A 15,203-nucleotide genomic window follows, 5' to 3' on the forward strand; every position below is an offset into this window, starting at 1 on the left:
AGAGTTTGGATTGTGGAGTCAAACTGCCATTTACTCCCTGCATGTGATACTGGGCACATTACTAGCCTCTCTGAGCCTTAGTTTCCTCATCTGTAACTATGCGGGTGATAATTGTAAGCATTTCACAGAACAGTCAAGATGGTTTAAAAAGAAAAAAAATCCATCTATGACTGTATAACATTTTTGAGATAGGAATTTGTGCCTTGCACATGGTAATCTTTGAATAAATATGAGCTATTTCTATCATAAAGATAGTCAGGTCTCTCCATGGCTGGAAAAAGACAAAGAGTGGACATTTTTATGACTTTTTTCACAAAGGGTAAAGGGGAAGGTAAGAGTGCTAATAATTAAACCTCCTTGGGACTCCCAAGAATAGAAAGCCTTGACAAAAAGAAACTGGGAATGGTCTCACAGAGTCCATTGACTGCAGCAAGGGGCAAAGGTTTCATGTCAACACCAGTGGCAGCCAACCTCCACTGCATGGTGCATCTTCAGTCCCAGCTGAACAGACTGGGGTGGCATTGGACTCAGAGCCTGATTCATGAACTTGTGACCCATGCAGCTGCACAGGCCCCACGCAGACAGGACCTATGTTTGGTTTAATGCTCTGCTGTTGCCAGCATGAAATTCTTAATAATTTTACATTTGAACTTGTGTTTGTAAGTGAAGTCCAATGGCACAATGGAGCATGCAGTAGAGCAGAGGAAATACTCAGAGAAAGGAAAATGCTTTCTATGTTAGTTCCTTTAATGGCACTTTTTTCCAGCCTTTTGAACAAGGAGCCCCACATTTTCATTTTGCACTGAGCCCTGAAAGTGACGTAGCCAGTCCTGATTAGACTGGACACTTTCTCTTTTTGCCTGCTTCACTGGGCCAGGTTACCATTTTGAAATCTGATGGATAAATTGGGATTCAGTAGTGACCTAACAACTTGAGTTGAGCCAAGGGTCATTGTAGGAAGCCAAAAGCACAGCTGCAGGCCTGGTGGAAAGGAAAAGCAACTCACTGTCCAACTGGATGGGGGTCATCAGGGCAGCCTCCAGCAGCTTGAATTCCATCCAGCTGATGGAGTCTCAGAGGCCTTGCCCTGCTTCACAGTCTTGAGTCCTATCGAACACCTTATGAGCTGAGCATCCTTTGGTAGCAGTGGGGGTTCAGGCAGACTGGGTTAGTGCCCACTGAGCACGCCCGAAAATCCCTACAACCAGAACCAAGGACAATATCATGGGGATGCAGTGTGGGGGGACCCCCAGGCACTGGGATCAAGGCCTCTTTGTGGCTTAGTGTTAAAGCAGCTCATTCCAGAACTCTTTGGTCCCCAGCAAGAATCTTCCTCATCTCCATGACCAAGCATGTCCTCTCCTTTGCTCTATTGTGATTGTTATGCTTCTTCAATGATTTTCATGAACTTGGGTTCCCATGGATCTGGGCTTCCCCTCATCTTCTGTGTTCTGGTGCTCTTTGTCAACTCTCTCTGTATTCCTCATGTCTTTGAGTTTGGTTACCAGGATTTATTTGGCTGCAACAGTGAGACTAGCAGTCAGGTTTTCATCATTTACAAAAGAAGAAATACAAACAACCAATGAACACAGAATAAAATAGTCAAGCCTGCTGTTAGTCAAAGAAATACCCATGAAAACAACAACAAGAAAATAGGCCACAAGAAAAAGTAAACAGGGACAACTGGTGAGGCAAGAAGCCCTGTGATTTGCACTCTCATTTCCAGATGGTGGGAGGGTACTAGTTACCTTGGTAGAAAGCATTTTGGGAATAGGTGTCCCAAGCCTTGAAAGTGTTCATTGATGAGCACAGTTCCTGCAGCATTGTAAGAGCACCATAATATTTGTTGATAAATAAATGAAGAAATGATTTTCCATCTAAGTCTCTATCCCAAGGAAATAATCAGAGATGAAGTAAAAAAGTACTGTCCATCCCAATCTCCACAATAGAACAATAGCTAAATAAATTATGATGCATCCATAAGGTGTAATATTATAGAGTCATTAAAAATCATATTTTAATGAATATTTTACAATATGGAAATTGGCCACCATAGAAGGCAAAATGAAAAAAATCTCTATACAAAGTTATATCTATTCTTATTTCCCTGTTCTGTAAAAGAATATATATTTGGCATCATTTGTTTATTCAACAAATTTTTACTAAGTATCTTCTATGTGCTAAGCACTGTGCTAAGTACTAGGTATGCAATATAAACAAAACACACACACTCCCTGTGCTCATGGAGCTTACAGAATATTGGAGGATTCAGCTATTAAACAATTATACAAATCAATAATTAGAAATCAAATGATTGCTAGGATGGAAAATTAAAGAGTATGTTCAAGAGAGTTTAAAGCTGGAACCAAATTTGAACTGGGAGATCAAAGGACATGTTCTCCAGGAAAGTGGTCTTTAAGCTGAGCCCTCAAGACGTAGCCTGGTGGAGGGTAGGGCAGGGAGAAGCCTGGTCAACAGAGGGACCTGTGCATACAACAGCCCTGAGGAGGCACAATTGAGAGGCCCATGACACTGGAGCAGATGAGTGGGAGACCCTACCAAAGGGTCTGGATTGCCCCCTGAGTGCAGTGGGACAGGTGCCATGGTAGGGTTTAGGGCAGGGACTCAATGCAATCTAGTTGACACTTCTGGAAGATCATGCTGATTCCAGGTATAGAGTGGACAGAGATGGCTCTGTAAGAATAATGATGAGTGAACGCAGAGGCCACATCTGAAGCACCCATCAAGGCCTTGTCAGCCCAGCCTGGCACTCAACCTCCGTGCTAGGTAAGCCAGGCTCTCCTCTGGGGAGATCTAAGACTCAGATTCCCACAGACAGTGAGTGGGGAAGGGCATTTCCTGTGTCACATCCTTCTACCATCCATTCCTCTTTGACAGAGCTGAACTCCATCCATTCCTCTATTCAACTCATCTTTGAAGGCCAGTAGAATGGGGCTCCCTGCCTCCCTACTAATACTGAGGTCTCATTTTAAGGTCAGGTGTTGGTTTGGACCAAATGGAGCCCCATCTCAAAATCTACAACTGCAGTTTCCAAGAACTAGGGATTCAAAGGATGCAAGGAAATATTAGTGGTTATCCAGGAATGGATTGTAGGTATAGCAAATGCATGGGGGAAAGTTCTCACCAACTTGACTTCATGCTAATTCCAAGTGATTCCTTATAGTTCTCCGTGAAGACCCGTGGCAACTTTCTGAGCATCTGTCTTGCCTTTGCCTAACAAGTTAATTAACACTTTTTGTCACTCTGGCAGCTTTGAAGGGGAAGGGAGGGGGATGTGACAGCCAACGCTGCCTCGGGTTAACCCTGCATTCACCCAACCAGGGAAGAAGGCAGCTGACTTTAGCATTGTCAAGATGAAGGTCTCCACATTGACCTCTCTGATTCTCTCTGCAGCTGGGGCACCCAGGGTGACTTCTCGACGACCCATGCGCTGCCTGCTGTGAAGGTGAAGCTGTTCACAGAGAGCACAGGCGTCCTGGCCTTGGAGGACAAGGAGCTCGGACGGGTAAGCTCTCCCCATCACAAGGATGATCCATCACAAAGGGCTCTAGAGAACGAGTGTCCCTGGGTCCTAAGAGGCAGCATTGCCAAGTGCCAAAAGGCCCGGCTTTGGGATTTGAATCCTGGACTCCACTTTCCATTGACTGTGTGACCTTGCGCATATCTCTCAACCTCTCCAAGCCTCAGTTTCCCCCTCTTCAAATCTAGGCTACCAATAGTGAGCACTGCAGAAGATAGAGCAAGAGTTCTCAACACCATCAGACCCAAACAACCTTCAGAGCAAAGATCTGTCATGCCCTTCACCATCCTGAAGTGAAATTCTTAGTTACTTAACAAACAGACTTACCTCACAATTTTAAAATCAACATGACATAACATAAAGGAGAAATAAAAGGAACTTAATTAAGAACATAATTTCAGAATGTAAAGATTCAGACGACTGCCCTGGAAGACCTAAGAAGGAATGCTTTGCTTGCCCATCTGGAGAATCACCGAGAAGGTGACAGCTACGAAGTCCGCCCTGGAGCTTGGTGGCTCAAAAGCCTGAGTATCAGTAAACTGATTTCTTGAATCAGTAAACAAGTGTTGGTAACAAAAGTTTCCTTGATTTCCCTGAAAAATTATCAAAAATACTTTGTTTGTGTAAAACAGATTTAGGATCTGGACTCAGTTAATTATAAACTGGTTTTTCCACCTCCATTTATGTCCACTGGGAATATTCAAAAGTCAGGTGGGATGCAGGACAACTCCTCCTTGGGAAGGCTTACCTAGCTCATTGTGGGATGTTTAGGATCCCTGGGCCCCACCCTTCCAACACCGACAGAACCCAACGCCAATTATTTTGTCAACCAAAAATGTCCCCCAAATTTTTGAAACATCCTGAGAGGTGGTACCAATCCCTTTGAGTACCACTGAGATAGTAAAGACATTTCTTCTTGCATCTCAGCTATTGACTTTGCATCAAACAGCCAGGATTTTCAGAACGTAAGTTGGATTTGTCACCTGCTAGCTTCAAAGGCTCCCATTGCTCCACACGCTTTTAATACCATCTGGACTCTGTGACGGCCTACAAAGACTTGTGTGACGTGGCATCTGCTCACCTTCTTAGCCCGTTTGTGGCCCCCTTTCCCCTCTTCCACTGTGCCCCCGCATCACTGGCCAAATTTCAGTCCCTCAGATAAACCACATTCTTTCCCAGCTCAGGGGACTTGCTCTCTGCCTGGAACACTCTCCCCGCCACCCAGCTCTTCCAAAGTCTACCTCCTTCTCTGTATAAATGCCACCTCCTCCTCAGAGAGCCCTTTTCTGACTGCCCATCCTCCTTCATTTGCTACCTCAGCCCCCTGTTCACGTCCTCCACTGAACTTACCACCAGTGAGAGAGAGAGAGGAATTTACAGAAATTTTGGCTTTTGGCTCCCCCACTGGACTGTAAAACCTCCACCGGGATAGAAACCTAAGTGATTTTGTTCATCACCCTATACCCAGAGCCTAGCACATAGACTCAATAAATTTCATTTCATACTGATTGAATGAATGATCCTTTCCAAAAGCTGTGTGACCTTAGCCCAGACACTTAATCTCTCTGAGCCTCTGATAGATCATCTATAGAATAATAAGAGACCACCCCAAGACAAACACACAGACACACACACCTCTAACAATGCCAGCAAGAACACATTAACCATGCTTTCTTTGTTCTTCCTTTGTTTTTTGCTTCCTTAATCTGGCTTTCATCTTTAGAACTAACCTGGAATCATATTACTAAGACCTAGATCACAGAGAGAAGTAAAACAAAAAGTAAACAAGGCTAATAGCAAAAAGAGTGCTCCCCAAAAAAGAAGGGGGATGAAAGAAGAGAATGACAAGTATTCATTTCTGTCCCTGGGGAAAGAGAGACACACACAGAGTGGGGGAAGGAACCTGCTTTTTCTTTTTCTTCAAACTTCTCTTTTCCTTGAAGAATCATATCAAGAATCATATGAGACTCAGAGACCTAGGGTATCAGTGTTAGAAGAGAGAAGTCCAGAAACCTGAGTCCACAGAGGGCACCATGGGACCCAGGAGCCCCTTGAAATTGTTTGCAAATGTTGGCAGAGGGGGAAATATGTGCATTTTTCTGGGCTAGTCCAAAGCATTCACCAGCTTCTCAAAGCTGTTTCCACTCAAAAAAGTTGAAATCACCGGGCTAGTCAAACTCTTTCCTTTTGTAGACAAGCAAACTGATTTCTGTGGAAGGGAGGCCACTCCCCAGAGCCGCCCAGTGAGCTGGGGCCCATCTCCCATGGGCCAGGCCACTGTCCTAAGCCCCTCACTGATTCTGCACCAGAACCCTCATGAGGCAGGTACAGTTATGACTCTTCCTGTACAGACAGGCACACTGGGGCCCAGAGCAGCAAAGGAACTTGCCAGGAGTGATGTGGCCTCAGTCCCAGGGCTCTTTTCACTACACCACGTTGTCTCTAGGCAGAAATAAAACCCTCAGCTCTGCTGTGGTGGTGGAGGCCATGAGCTTGCCACAGTCCCACGCAGTCATTCATTTCTCAGTAAATCACTCTCTCCTCCAGCCCCATTCTATACATCCTCAGATACTACGGTCTTCGTCCTTCCTGCCAAAGAAACTTGCCACCAGTTGCGGTGGGGCTGGCCTGCCGCGCCCTCGTGCCAGCTGGAGCGCCTTCTGCTGGCAGCTCCTCCACAGGCCGCAGCTGGGGGCAAAGGTGCTCCTTTTTTAAAGCAAAGCGATTCCTTGGACTCTTCACCAGAGCGTTTCTACGTGCTAATTTTTCCCCAGCTTAGCAGGACACAGCCACATTCAAATCCCGGTGCTATGTTCATTCATTGAACAATACTTACTTTGTTCCACTTTCAGTATGCTTCCTTTTTATTAACCCTTTGAACTGAAAGAATAATTCATGCATATTGTAAAAAAAAATTAAAATAGATATACAGTGAAAACTGATGATCCCTCCCACCTCACCCTAGTATCCTTTCCCAGAGAAAAACCTTGTTTTCAATTTATTGTGCTTTCTTCCCAAAATACTCTCTACATGTACAAGCATAGCATATGTAGGCATACACGTATATATCCCTCTTTAAAAAAAAAAAGAAAGCAATCAAGCACAACTGGAAGTTACTGTATGCATACTGCTTTACATTTTGCTTGAAACATCAGTATATTTGGAAGTTGGTCCATATCAGCCCATTCTGACTTCCTCCCTGTTTTCATAGCTGCATAGTATTCCATTCGGTAACTGTATCATAACTTATTTAACTTGTTTCCAGCCTTTGGCTGTGTAAACAACGCTTCAACAACTCACTTTAAGTTTATTTCTTTGCACATATGTGTGTATATGTATAGGATGAATATCAAAAAAATATTTTGCTGAATGAAATTTCAATATTGACAGACACCAAATTGTCTCCTAAAGAGTATATACCAATTTATACTTCCACAAAAGGCAGAAGAAAGTGGCTGTTTCCCCACACCATTGCCAACACTGCAATGTTATCAAACTTATTTATCAAATATGATTGTGGGCCCACTGTATCTGGTCATGCGTCGGAGGCCAGAGCAAACGGGAATAATGACAGGTAAAAATCTTACCCCTCAAAATTTAAGGGATACAGACATAAAACCAGAAATTATAGTGCAGTGTAGCAAGTGCTCTGTTAGAGAAAGGACTGCTGGGAAGCACATAGCAAGGGGACATGACACAGTCTGAGGGGCAGGGATGTCTTCCTGGGGGACTACAGAGGTAGGGAGAGATATACAGCCTGAGTCTCAGAAGGGATCAGCCCGGTAAAGGTTCAAGGGAAAGCAGTGCCCCAGAAGGACCTGCCTGCATGGGCTGGTAACTACGAGAAACGGGGGGGGGCGGGGTGCCCGGGGGGGCGCTTCCGGCATGGGGTGGGTTGTTCCCACATCAGCATCACCACATCAAAGCGCAGCACACATGGGCCCGGGCTGAGATGACAGAATGCTCCATTAGCAGTCTGGAATGTCCAGATGAGGTGTCTGGACTGCTCAGGCCTCATGCGCACCCAGAAGGACGCTAATAATTCAGCTGGGCTGACACATACAAAGGACTGGTCGGCTGGTCGGGTGCACGGCAGGGTGGGGATGAAGACGAAGGAGAACTGCGGTCACCTCATCTCTCCATTCTGGAGAGTCTCCCCCAGGGAGTGCCCACGGGGGGAGAAGTCTTTGTGAGGCGGCCAGTAATGAACTGCGGCCATTTACGTCAACAAATGGACACCATATTGCCAGTGGGAAAGACGCCCGGCATCCATATGGCGGAAGGCCAGTTAACGAGCTCCGGGTGCCCAGACCACTGCTCCTACTTTGATTTCCCCAAACAGGCGGGACCAGAAGGGGGCTCAGGGCCTTCCTGCTGCTGTTCTGGTCCTGGCTGGGCTTTCTCCTCCCAGCCGCTCCCCTTCCCTGCGTCCCAGCCCATCACCCGCCTTTCACCTCTCAGGCCACACTCGCCCGGGAGAGAGGGTCAGCGTCCCTGGATCAGCAGGCTCCTCCTCTCCGTCTCCCAAAGGCTGGGGTCTCCAGGAAATGGGTGATATGAAGGGACAGGTGTTATCTTGAGGGAAGGGAGAAGTCTCCACAACCCGATGACACCCTGAGTTACTTGTTTACTTCCAGCTTCCTATAGCATATCACAGTTCACTAGTGCCAGTTAAGGGAATTTACACATTTTATGATAGAATTTTCACTAAATTAACCCTCACAAAATGAGCAAATGGCCTAAAAAAAATTATAACAGAAGAGCTATGATTTGAAGATAATACTGGAATTGCAAGCCTGGCAAACAGCATGAAAATGGGGGAGCTGACACGGGTCCTACTAGCTGTTCTGTCATCCTCATCATGAGATAAAAACCATACCCATGTAATTGGATAGGATGACATGTGAGTCAAGACATTATGAAATTATTTACAAGACTATTGAATTATGGGTTTACATCCAGTATCATGAACAATGAGCCTTGCCCTAAATATAGATGGTACCTTGAAATATAGCTAATAATAGTACAAAGCCACAATTAGGAAGATATTTAAAAATATCATTTTTTATCTTTAGCCCATCTTTTTAAAACTTATATATTTGTGTATGTTTTATGACATATGTAATAATGTAATATATTAACGCAAAGTAAAAATACATAATGTAAAATATGGGTATATATTAATATATTTATATAAATATTTATGTATTTATATTGATATATTTTTATATTGATAGTGATATATTTACAGATATTTAGCTAATTGCTCAAAAATATTTTACTGAAGAGAATAATCAAAAAAATTTGGACAGCCTCTGGTCTGAAAAATCAGGGCTTCTTGTATTTTAATCATGTTCTTAGACCTTAAGAAGACAAATTTTGTGTTTAGAGAGAATATATAAATTTTCGTTCATTGAAGAGAGGAAATTTACTGGAAAAATGAGGGTCAGACCAGGAATCGGAAGGGATGGAAAAATCAGCACAAGCCAGGCGTGTCGCAGTGGGCCAGTTCTGCTTTTCTGTCATGGTTCCTCCTCTTCTCAGAGCTCTTGTTCCACAATCACACGGGAAGCCATATGCTTCTACCCTCCAAGCACGGGCCAAGTTGGCTTGATGGCAGTGAGGCTGATGCAGCATCTGGAAAGCCAGTGTGTCCACCCCTGAGACTCTGAGCCCCTCCTGTCCCTTCCAGAGGTTAAAGAAGCCCAGGAAAGGAGCCTGACTTCCCTGCACCTGGAGGAAATAGAAGCTTTGAAAACAGAGCCCAAACAACATGCAACAAACCAGGGCACGCTGCCACCACAGAAGCAGATCTTAGCAAGCCCAGCTTTTTTTGTTGTGCTTATATTTAGTTCATGTTCCTTTAGTTTAGGGGATTTTCCAAATATCTCACTCCTCCCCAAGTGCACGTTCCCCAGATCCCATGTGGCTCCTGAGAACTCTTTCATCATGAAACAAAAAAGTGGATCCACTTCTGGCTTCGCTTACAGCATCTGAGACGATGAGAACTGAGGCAGAAGACCCAAATCAGAGCACCCTCTCTGAAACACACGGTTAAAGGCATTTTCTAGAGCTGGTCTTTCTTCAAGCTGTGTGTGCTTTCTTCCAAACCAGGACAAAGTCTGGTGTTGTGTGATAAGATTTCAAGATCAGGTGAAATCGGGTTAAAATGTGTGACTATAAGCAAGTGCCTTTCCTTCTCTAAATGTCACATGTCTCATCCATGGAATAAGGCCCCTTCCGTTTCCCCTGCAACCTTTGAGGGATTTCTCCTCTTGAAATAGTAGAAGAAATCCCGAAGAACGGAAACAAGAGTGAATTAGAAGTGCTCTCTACTACAGAAGGATATTTCTTCCTTTCATACATCCATCTTATATGAAGAGAATAATGCATGGAAAACATTCTCGGTTCTGGGTTGCTTTAGTCCTTCTGAGCATTAAGAAAGTACAAAAGCTGGATCACAGAAATTGTGATCTTTACTTTTACAGAATTAGCCAGGGAGGGAGAGGAGAGCAAGAGAATGCCATTTCTGTCCTCAGGCCTGGCAGCTTGGTGTGAGCCAGCCATGGCTGGTAGAGGGAGCCCGGGACTTGAGTCCATTGGCCAGGCCTCCACTTCATTTAACTGCCCACCTGCTGGCTAAGGGAATTGGACAAGACAACTTCTCAGCAGCAAAGTTTCTCATCTATAAAAACATGCCCATAACAGCGTTTCTATTTTCTGGCTAAAATGGTTGTGCCTTTTCCCAACAGGTTATTCTCCATCCCACCCCAAACAGCCCCAAACAGTCAGAATGGCACAAAATGACAGTCTCCAAAAACTGCCCCGATCAAGACCTCAAAATCAAACTTGCTGTCCGAATGGATAAGCCTCAAAACATGAAGCATTCTGGGTAAGTGTTTCTTCTTTGAGTGACAATTTTGGACACACCTCCATTTCATTTCTTAAAATATTTTTTAAGAAAAAGAAAAACTGATCTTCAGAAAACTACATGGAAGGAAATACAAAGGATTCATGAGAGATTATTAAAATACTTGACTTTGATATTTACTATAAGCTCCCTCAGTTCTTATGATTACTGTATTTACTTTTGTGCTGTCAAAATAGAATAAGTTCCTTCTCCTTTTCTAATTGGATTTCTAGTGTAATTCAAACCCTTCCTAGAAGCAGGCTGGGTGATTCTGGTTTAGGGGGTTTTATTGGCTTCTAATACCTTCTCAAAGGCGTCTAGATCTTTCAGACTCTGAGGATCACTCACTTGCACCTTCATTAACAGCCACATCCAGGAGGTGTGAGCAGTTGCTGTAGGCAACCTTCAAACAATCAATTCACATTAAATCAGTTTTAGTGTTCGGTGTAACATTTAAATAAATGACCAAGAAATAGAAAATTTATGATGATTTTCAGTTTCTTAAGGTTTGAGAGGAATGACCAATTAAGTAATTTCAAGTATGATAAAAAGATTAGGTAAAGTATAGTTTTATTTTACAGATCAAACCAATGATTTGTACAGGAAATGTTTGTTGACAACTGGGTGTATGCTGAGCCATGGCTTATTAAACTAAATTGCTTGGACACCAGTATCTCAGAAAATGTGATCACTTAGAAATAATTTGGGCCATATAACTCTGAATAGGAGAGTGTTTAGCCAACGGTAGGGAATGGATTGTTTTTCAAGGATTCTGCAGGTACCGTTTGCCAACCAGCCATCATTCTGCTTAGCCCCTCGTCAGTAGAAACCTCTCGGTAATTCTCTTTGTTTGTGTTTGTTTCTCTTTGTATGTGTTTATGAGAGGGCTTAAAGTGGGAAAACTGAGGATTGGTTATGTGCTAGAGGTTTGGGGAATTCAGAAACCCAGCACTAGCGACTAGTTGCTGATTGAGACCGATTTAGACAGAAGCCCATGAGAGGTCCCAGGGGGAGTGACGAGGACAGGAAGTTCACATCTCAGTAGATGAGCAGACCACAGCAGCATGCTGTTAGACAGTAAGGAAGAGCACCCTAGTCTTGGTGCCACAGAGTTCTGGGGGGCAAAAAAAGCTCAAGGTTCCAGAGAACGATAGATACCTACCAGTCAGGGCACTGGAGGGGGTCAGGCATGGGGAACTCCAGAGGAAGCAGAGGTCGCCCACGAGCCGGAGACCCGTTACTGAATCTGAATTCCAGCTTGGATTTGGGAAATTTACATGGCATTATCTTGAGGCCAACCTATTCCCAGAACCTGAGATGGAATTATGGCAAAGCTCTTCTGCCTGCGGCCAGGAGAAGGCCAGGGGAGAATGAACCAGGCCCTTGCTACACACTCAGTCCTTTTTCAACCATCCATGGTGAAGGCTGCCAGCTTCTCCTCAATTAAATTAGCGACTCAAGAAGATGTCTCATGAAATGTTTCTGAGGTCGGCTTTTCCTCCTTCTTATCCTACTCCTGGCATTTATTCCAAAATGTTAAATGGAATTTCTCCCATTATCTCTTCCCCTTCAATGTAAACATCCTTGTTTCAAGACAAAGGGTTTGCAAATTCTGTGAGGTTCCTAGAGCACCCAGGAAAAGATTCTGCATTTTAGCAAAATACTGGCTCATAAATACTCAGTAAATATTTGCTAAGGGAACCAGAGCCTGAGTGAGCAGGACAGAGGTAGAGAGACAGAAATAAGGAGGGTCGAGCAGACCAAAGAGAGAGAGAGAACAAAAATGTGAAAGTATCTATCTTCAAAACTGCTTTTTTAAAAACATTTTCCTTAAAAGGATCAGTAGCTCAGCCCACGTTCTAGGCCCCTTTGAAGCACTATGCTAGTTTTACAAATACTCTCTTATTTAATCCCTATGGCAAACACTTGACATATTATTTTCCCCATTGGACAAATTCCCATTTCCCACATTCTCTTCATTTACTCTGCTGGAAACTGAACTAACTGGTCTGGTTCAGTACTGTTTCTGTTGATTCATTTGTAAAGTTAGTACCATATTTCAGGCTCTCTTGACCCTACGGATTTCAGAAGAAATATGTAGCTCACTTCTGACAGGTGTTACAGCCGTTTCATATCACTAGGCTGCCATTTAAAAATTACCCCTGCCAGGAAATATACCAGGAGGGCCTAAAGTGGCTCTGAAAAGTGGACAATGGATGCCGTAATAACTCTCTCAGACCCCGTGGCCTAAATCAGGGGCGAGCAACCTTAGCTGCATGAGGGATGATTCAGGGAAAACGAAAATGTTTGGGCTACTTTTTTTTTAACTTAAACTTTCAATAGCTTTTTGAAGCTCCATCATGTGGGGCAGGGGATAGAAATATCAGAACAATGTCATAAACTAGAGAATGAGAGAGAAAAAGGGATTTTTAAGAAGCCTGACTGAAGTTACAAATTGTATCCACTGCAATGTTTATTAAAACATAAAAGGAAAAGCAGAATTACTGTGAATTACTCCCTGTTGGTGGATGTAGTTCCTTGAATGAGCTACTGGGCCATTCAAAATCACTTTCTTTATTGAGTAGAAAAATGTCAGTGAAAAAATCAACACTGCTTTTTGGCCTTAATACATTAGTATCTGGGAACACTTCCTTGGTGGCTTTCTAATTGTTCGTCTTTTACATCCATATGGTGTTTTCAAGTTCAGGAAGTGCATTCCCATGCATTATCTCATTTCCTCCCTGAAACAGCCTCACAAGGATTAGGTATTATTATGCTCCCATCTTAATAAATGGCTTCTCCCTTCACTCAGTTGTTCAGACCAAGATCCTTCGAGTCGTCTTTCACGTTTCTCTTTCTCTCTCACCCCTCATCTCATCCATCATCAAATTCTCTTGACTCCACCTTCAACTCTAGACTCCACCTTCAAGGTAAATCTAGAGTTCCACCTCTCCTCACCACCTTCCATCGCCATTCAAACCCACGCCACCGTCACTTCTCCCCTTCACCTGCTGCACTTGCCTCACAAGCAGTCCGCCACTGCTGTCCTTGCCTCGCTCTAGTCTTCTTTCCCACCCTGAAGCCAGAATAGTTCTTTTAAAAACACAAGTCAGATCCTGCCACTTGAATGCTGGAAAACCTCCAGTGATTCCCTATCTCATTCAGAGTAAAAGCCGGTATCGTTACCGTGGCTGCAAGGCCCTACCTGACAAGGATTCCACTACCTATCTGAGCTTGATCATTGCTCCAGATGCACTGGCCTCCTTGCTCTTCCTCAAGGATTCCAAGTGCACCCCCTCCTCAGGGCTCTTGTCCCCACCATTTCCTCTGCCTTGGATGACCACTCGATGTCCCCCACCCAGATGTCCACATGGTTCACCTTGCCTTCTGCATGTCCCTGCCTTTCTTGGCCCACCTCTGTCCCCGCCACCCCTTACTCTGCTTTATTTTCATCAGAGTACTTATCGCCATCTCACATATCATATATTTCTTCTTTTATTAGTTTGTTTTCTGTCTTCCCCATTAGACTGTAAGTTTCTTCTCAGCAGGGACGTTTGTCTCCTTTGTTCAAAGTAGCCCGTATCAGACCTGAGTGTAGTCAAAGTCCAATAAATTGTTTGTTGCCTAAATGAATAAGCGAGTGAATGAATCCCCACTTTACAAAGAGGGAAACTGAGGCTTAGAGTGGTGAACAGACTTGCCCAAGTCAGAGTAAGCATCAGAGCCACCTCTAGAATTGTGTTATCCCTTTCAGTTTAACTTTAACTGAGGACCTGAAACTTGAATAAAATACAGAGTGCCCCGTGGTTCCACTCTGGATTCATTCAGTGAACCACAGTCCACTAACCAGGAGTAATTGACAGCAATTCTGATTTTCCTTTTATGTTTTAACAAACCGTAAAGGGTATACAGTTTGTAAGTCTTAGCCAGGCTTCTTAAAATCCTGTTTCCTCTTCCATTTTCTTAGCTGTTCTGCTGCTGGAGACTTCTCATTCTTCAAAACCATCACACTCCTCTCTCCTCCTAAGTGTCCGAGACACCATTCACACTGGCATGGACTTTCCAACAAGGCTACCTAGACTGACCTAATTGAATACTTTTAGGATTCCATTTTATCTCCCTTGTTGACATATTTTTTCTGTAAATGTCAATTAGATCAAGTGGGTTGATAGTGTTCAAATCTTCTAAATCCTTACTGATTTTCTATAAATTATTGAGAAAGAGGTATTGACATTTCTGAGTATAATTATGGATTTGTTGTTTGCCCTTACAGTTCTGTCTATTTTTACATCATGTATTTTGGAGCTCTGCTGTTAGTTGCATAAACATCTAAGATTATTATGTCTTCTTGATGAATTGACCTTATAAAATGATCTTATGAAATGATCTTCTTTATCCTCTGGTCATATTCTTGGCCCTGAAATTTACTTTGCATGACAGTAATAAATATAGCCAATCCAGATTTTTTTAAAACTAGTGTTAGCATCATAAATTCTTTTCCATCCTTTTACTTTTTACCTGTTTATGTCTTTAAAGTTCATTTCTTGTAGGCAGCATAGAATTGGGTCTAGCTTTTTAAATCCAATCTAAAAATTCTGGATATTTAGCCTATATATATTTAATGTAAATATTGATATGGTTACATTTAAATTAAATTGCTATTTGCCATCTTGCTGTTTGTTTCCTGTTTGTCCCATCTAATCTTTGCTCCCTTTTCCCTTTTTTTCTGCCTTCTTTTGCGTTAATTGAATA

At 43.3% G+C, this 15,203-nt stretch overlaps 1 protein-coding gene across 1 annotated transcript in view; it reads left to right on the forward strand.

The window, feature by feature from the left end:
* The window catches only part of CADPS (calcium dependent secretion activator), a 433,248-nt gene that overhangs the window by 247,434 nt on the left and 170,611 nt on the right, over positions 1-15,203 (forward strand). The window contains exons 7-8 of the mRNA XM_046679760.1: positions 3,415-3,526; positions 10,294-10,433. Coding sequence (XP_046535716.1) covers positions 3,415-3,526; positions 10,294-10,433 — 252 coding nt within the window. The remainder of the gene's footprint in view (positions 1-3,414; positions 3,527-10,293; positions 10,434-15,203) is intronic.

Source organism: Equus quagga, chromosome 1 (assembly GCF_021613505.1).
Source record: "Equus quagga isolate Etosha38 chromosome 1, UCLA_HA_Equagga_1.0, whole genome shotgun sequence".
NCBI classification, from domain to species: domain Eukaryota; kingdom Metazoa; phylum Chordata; class Mammalia; order Perissodactyla; family Equidae; genus Equus; species Equus quagga.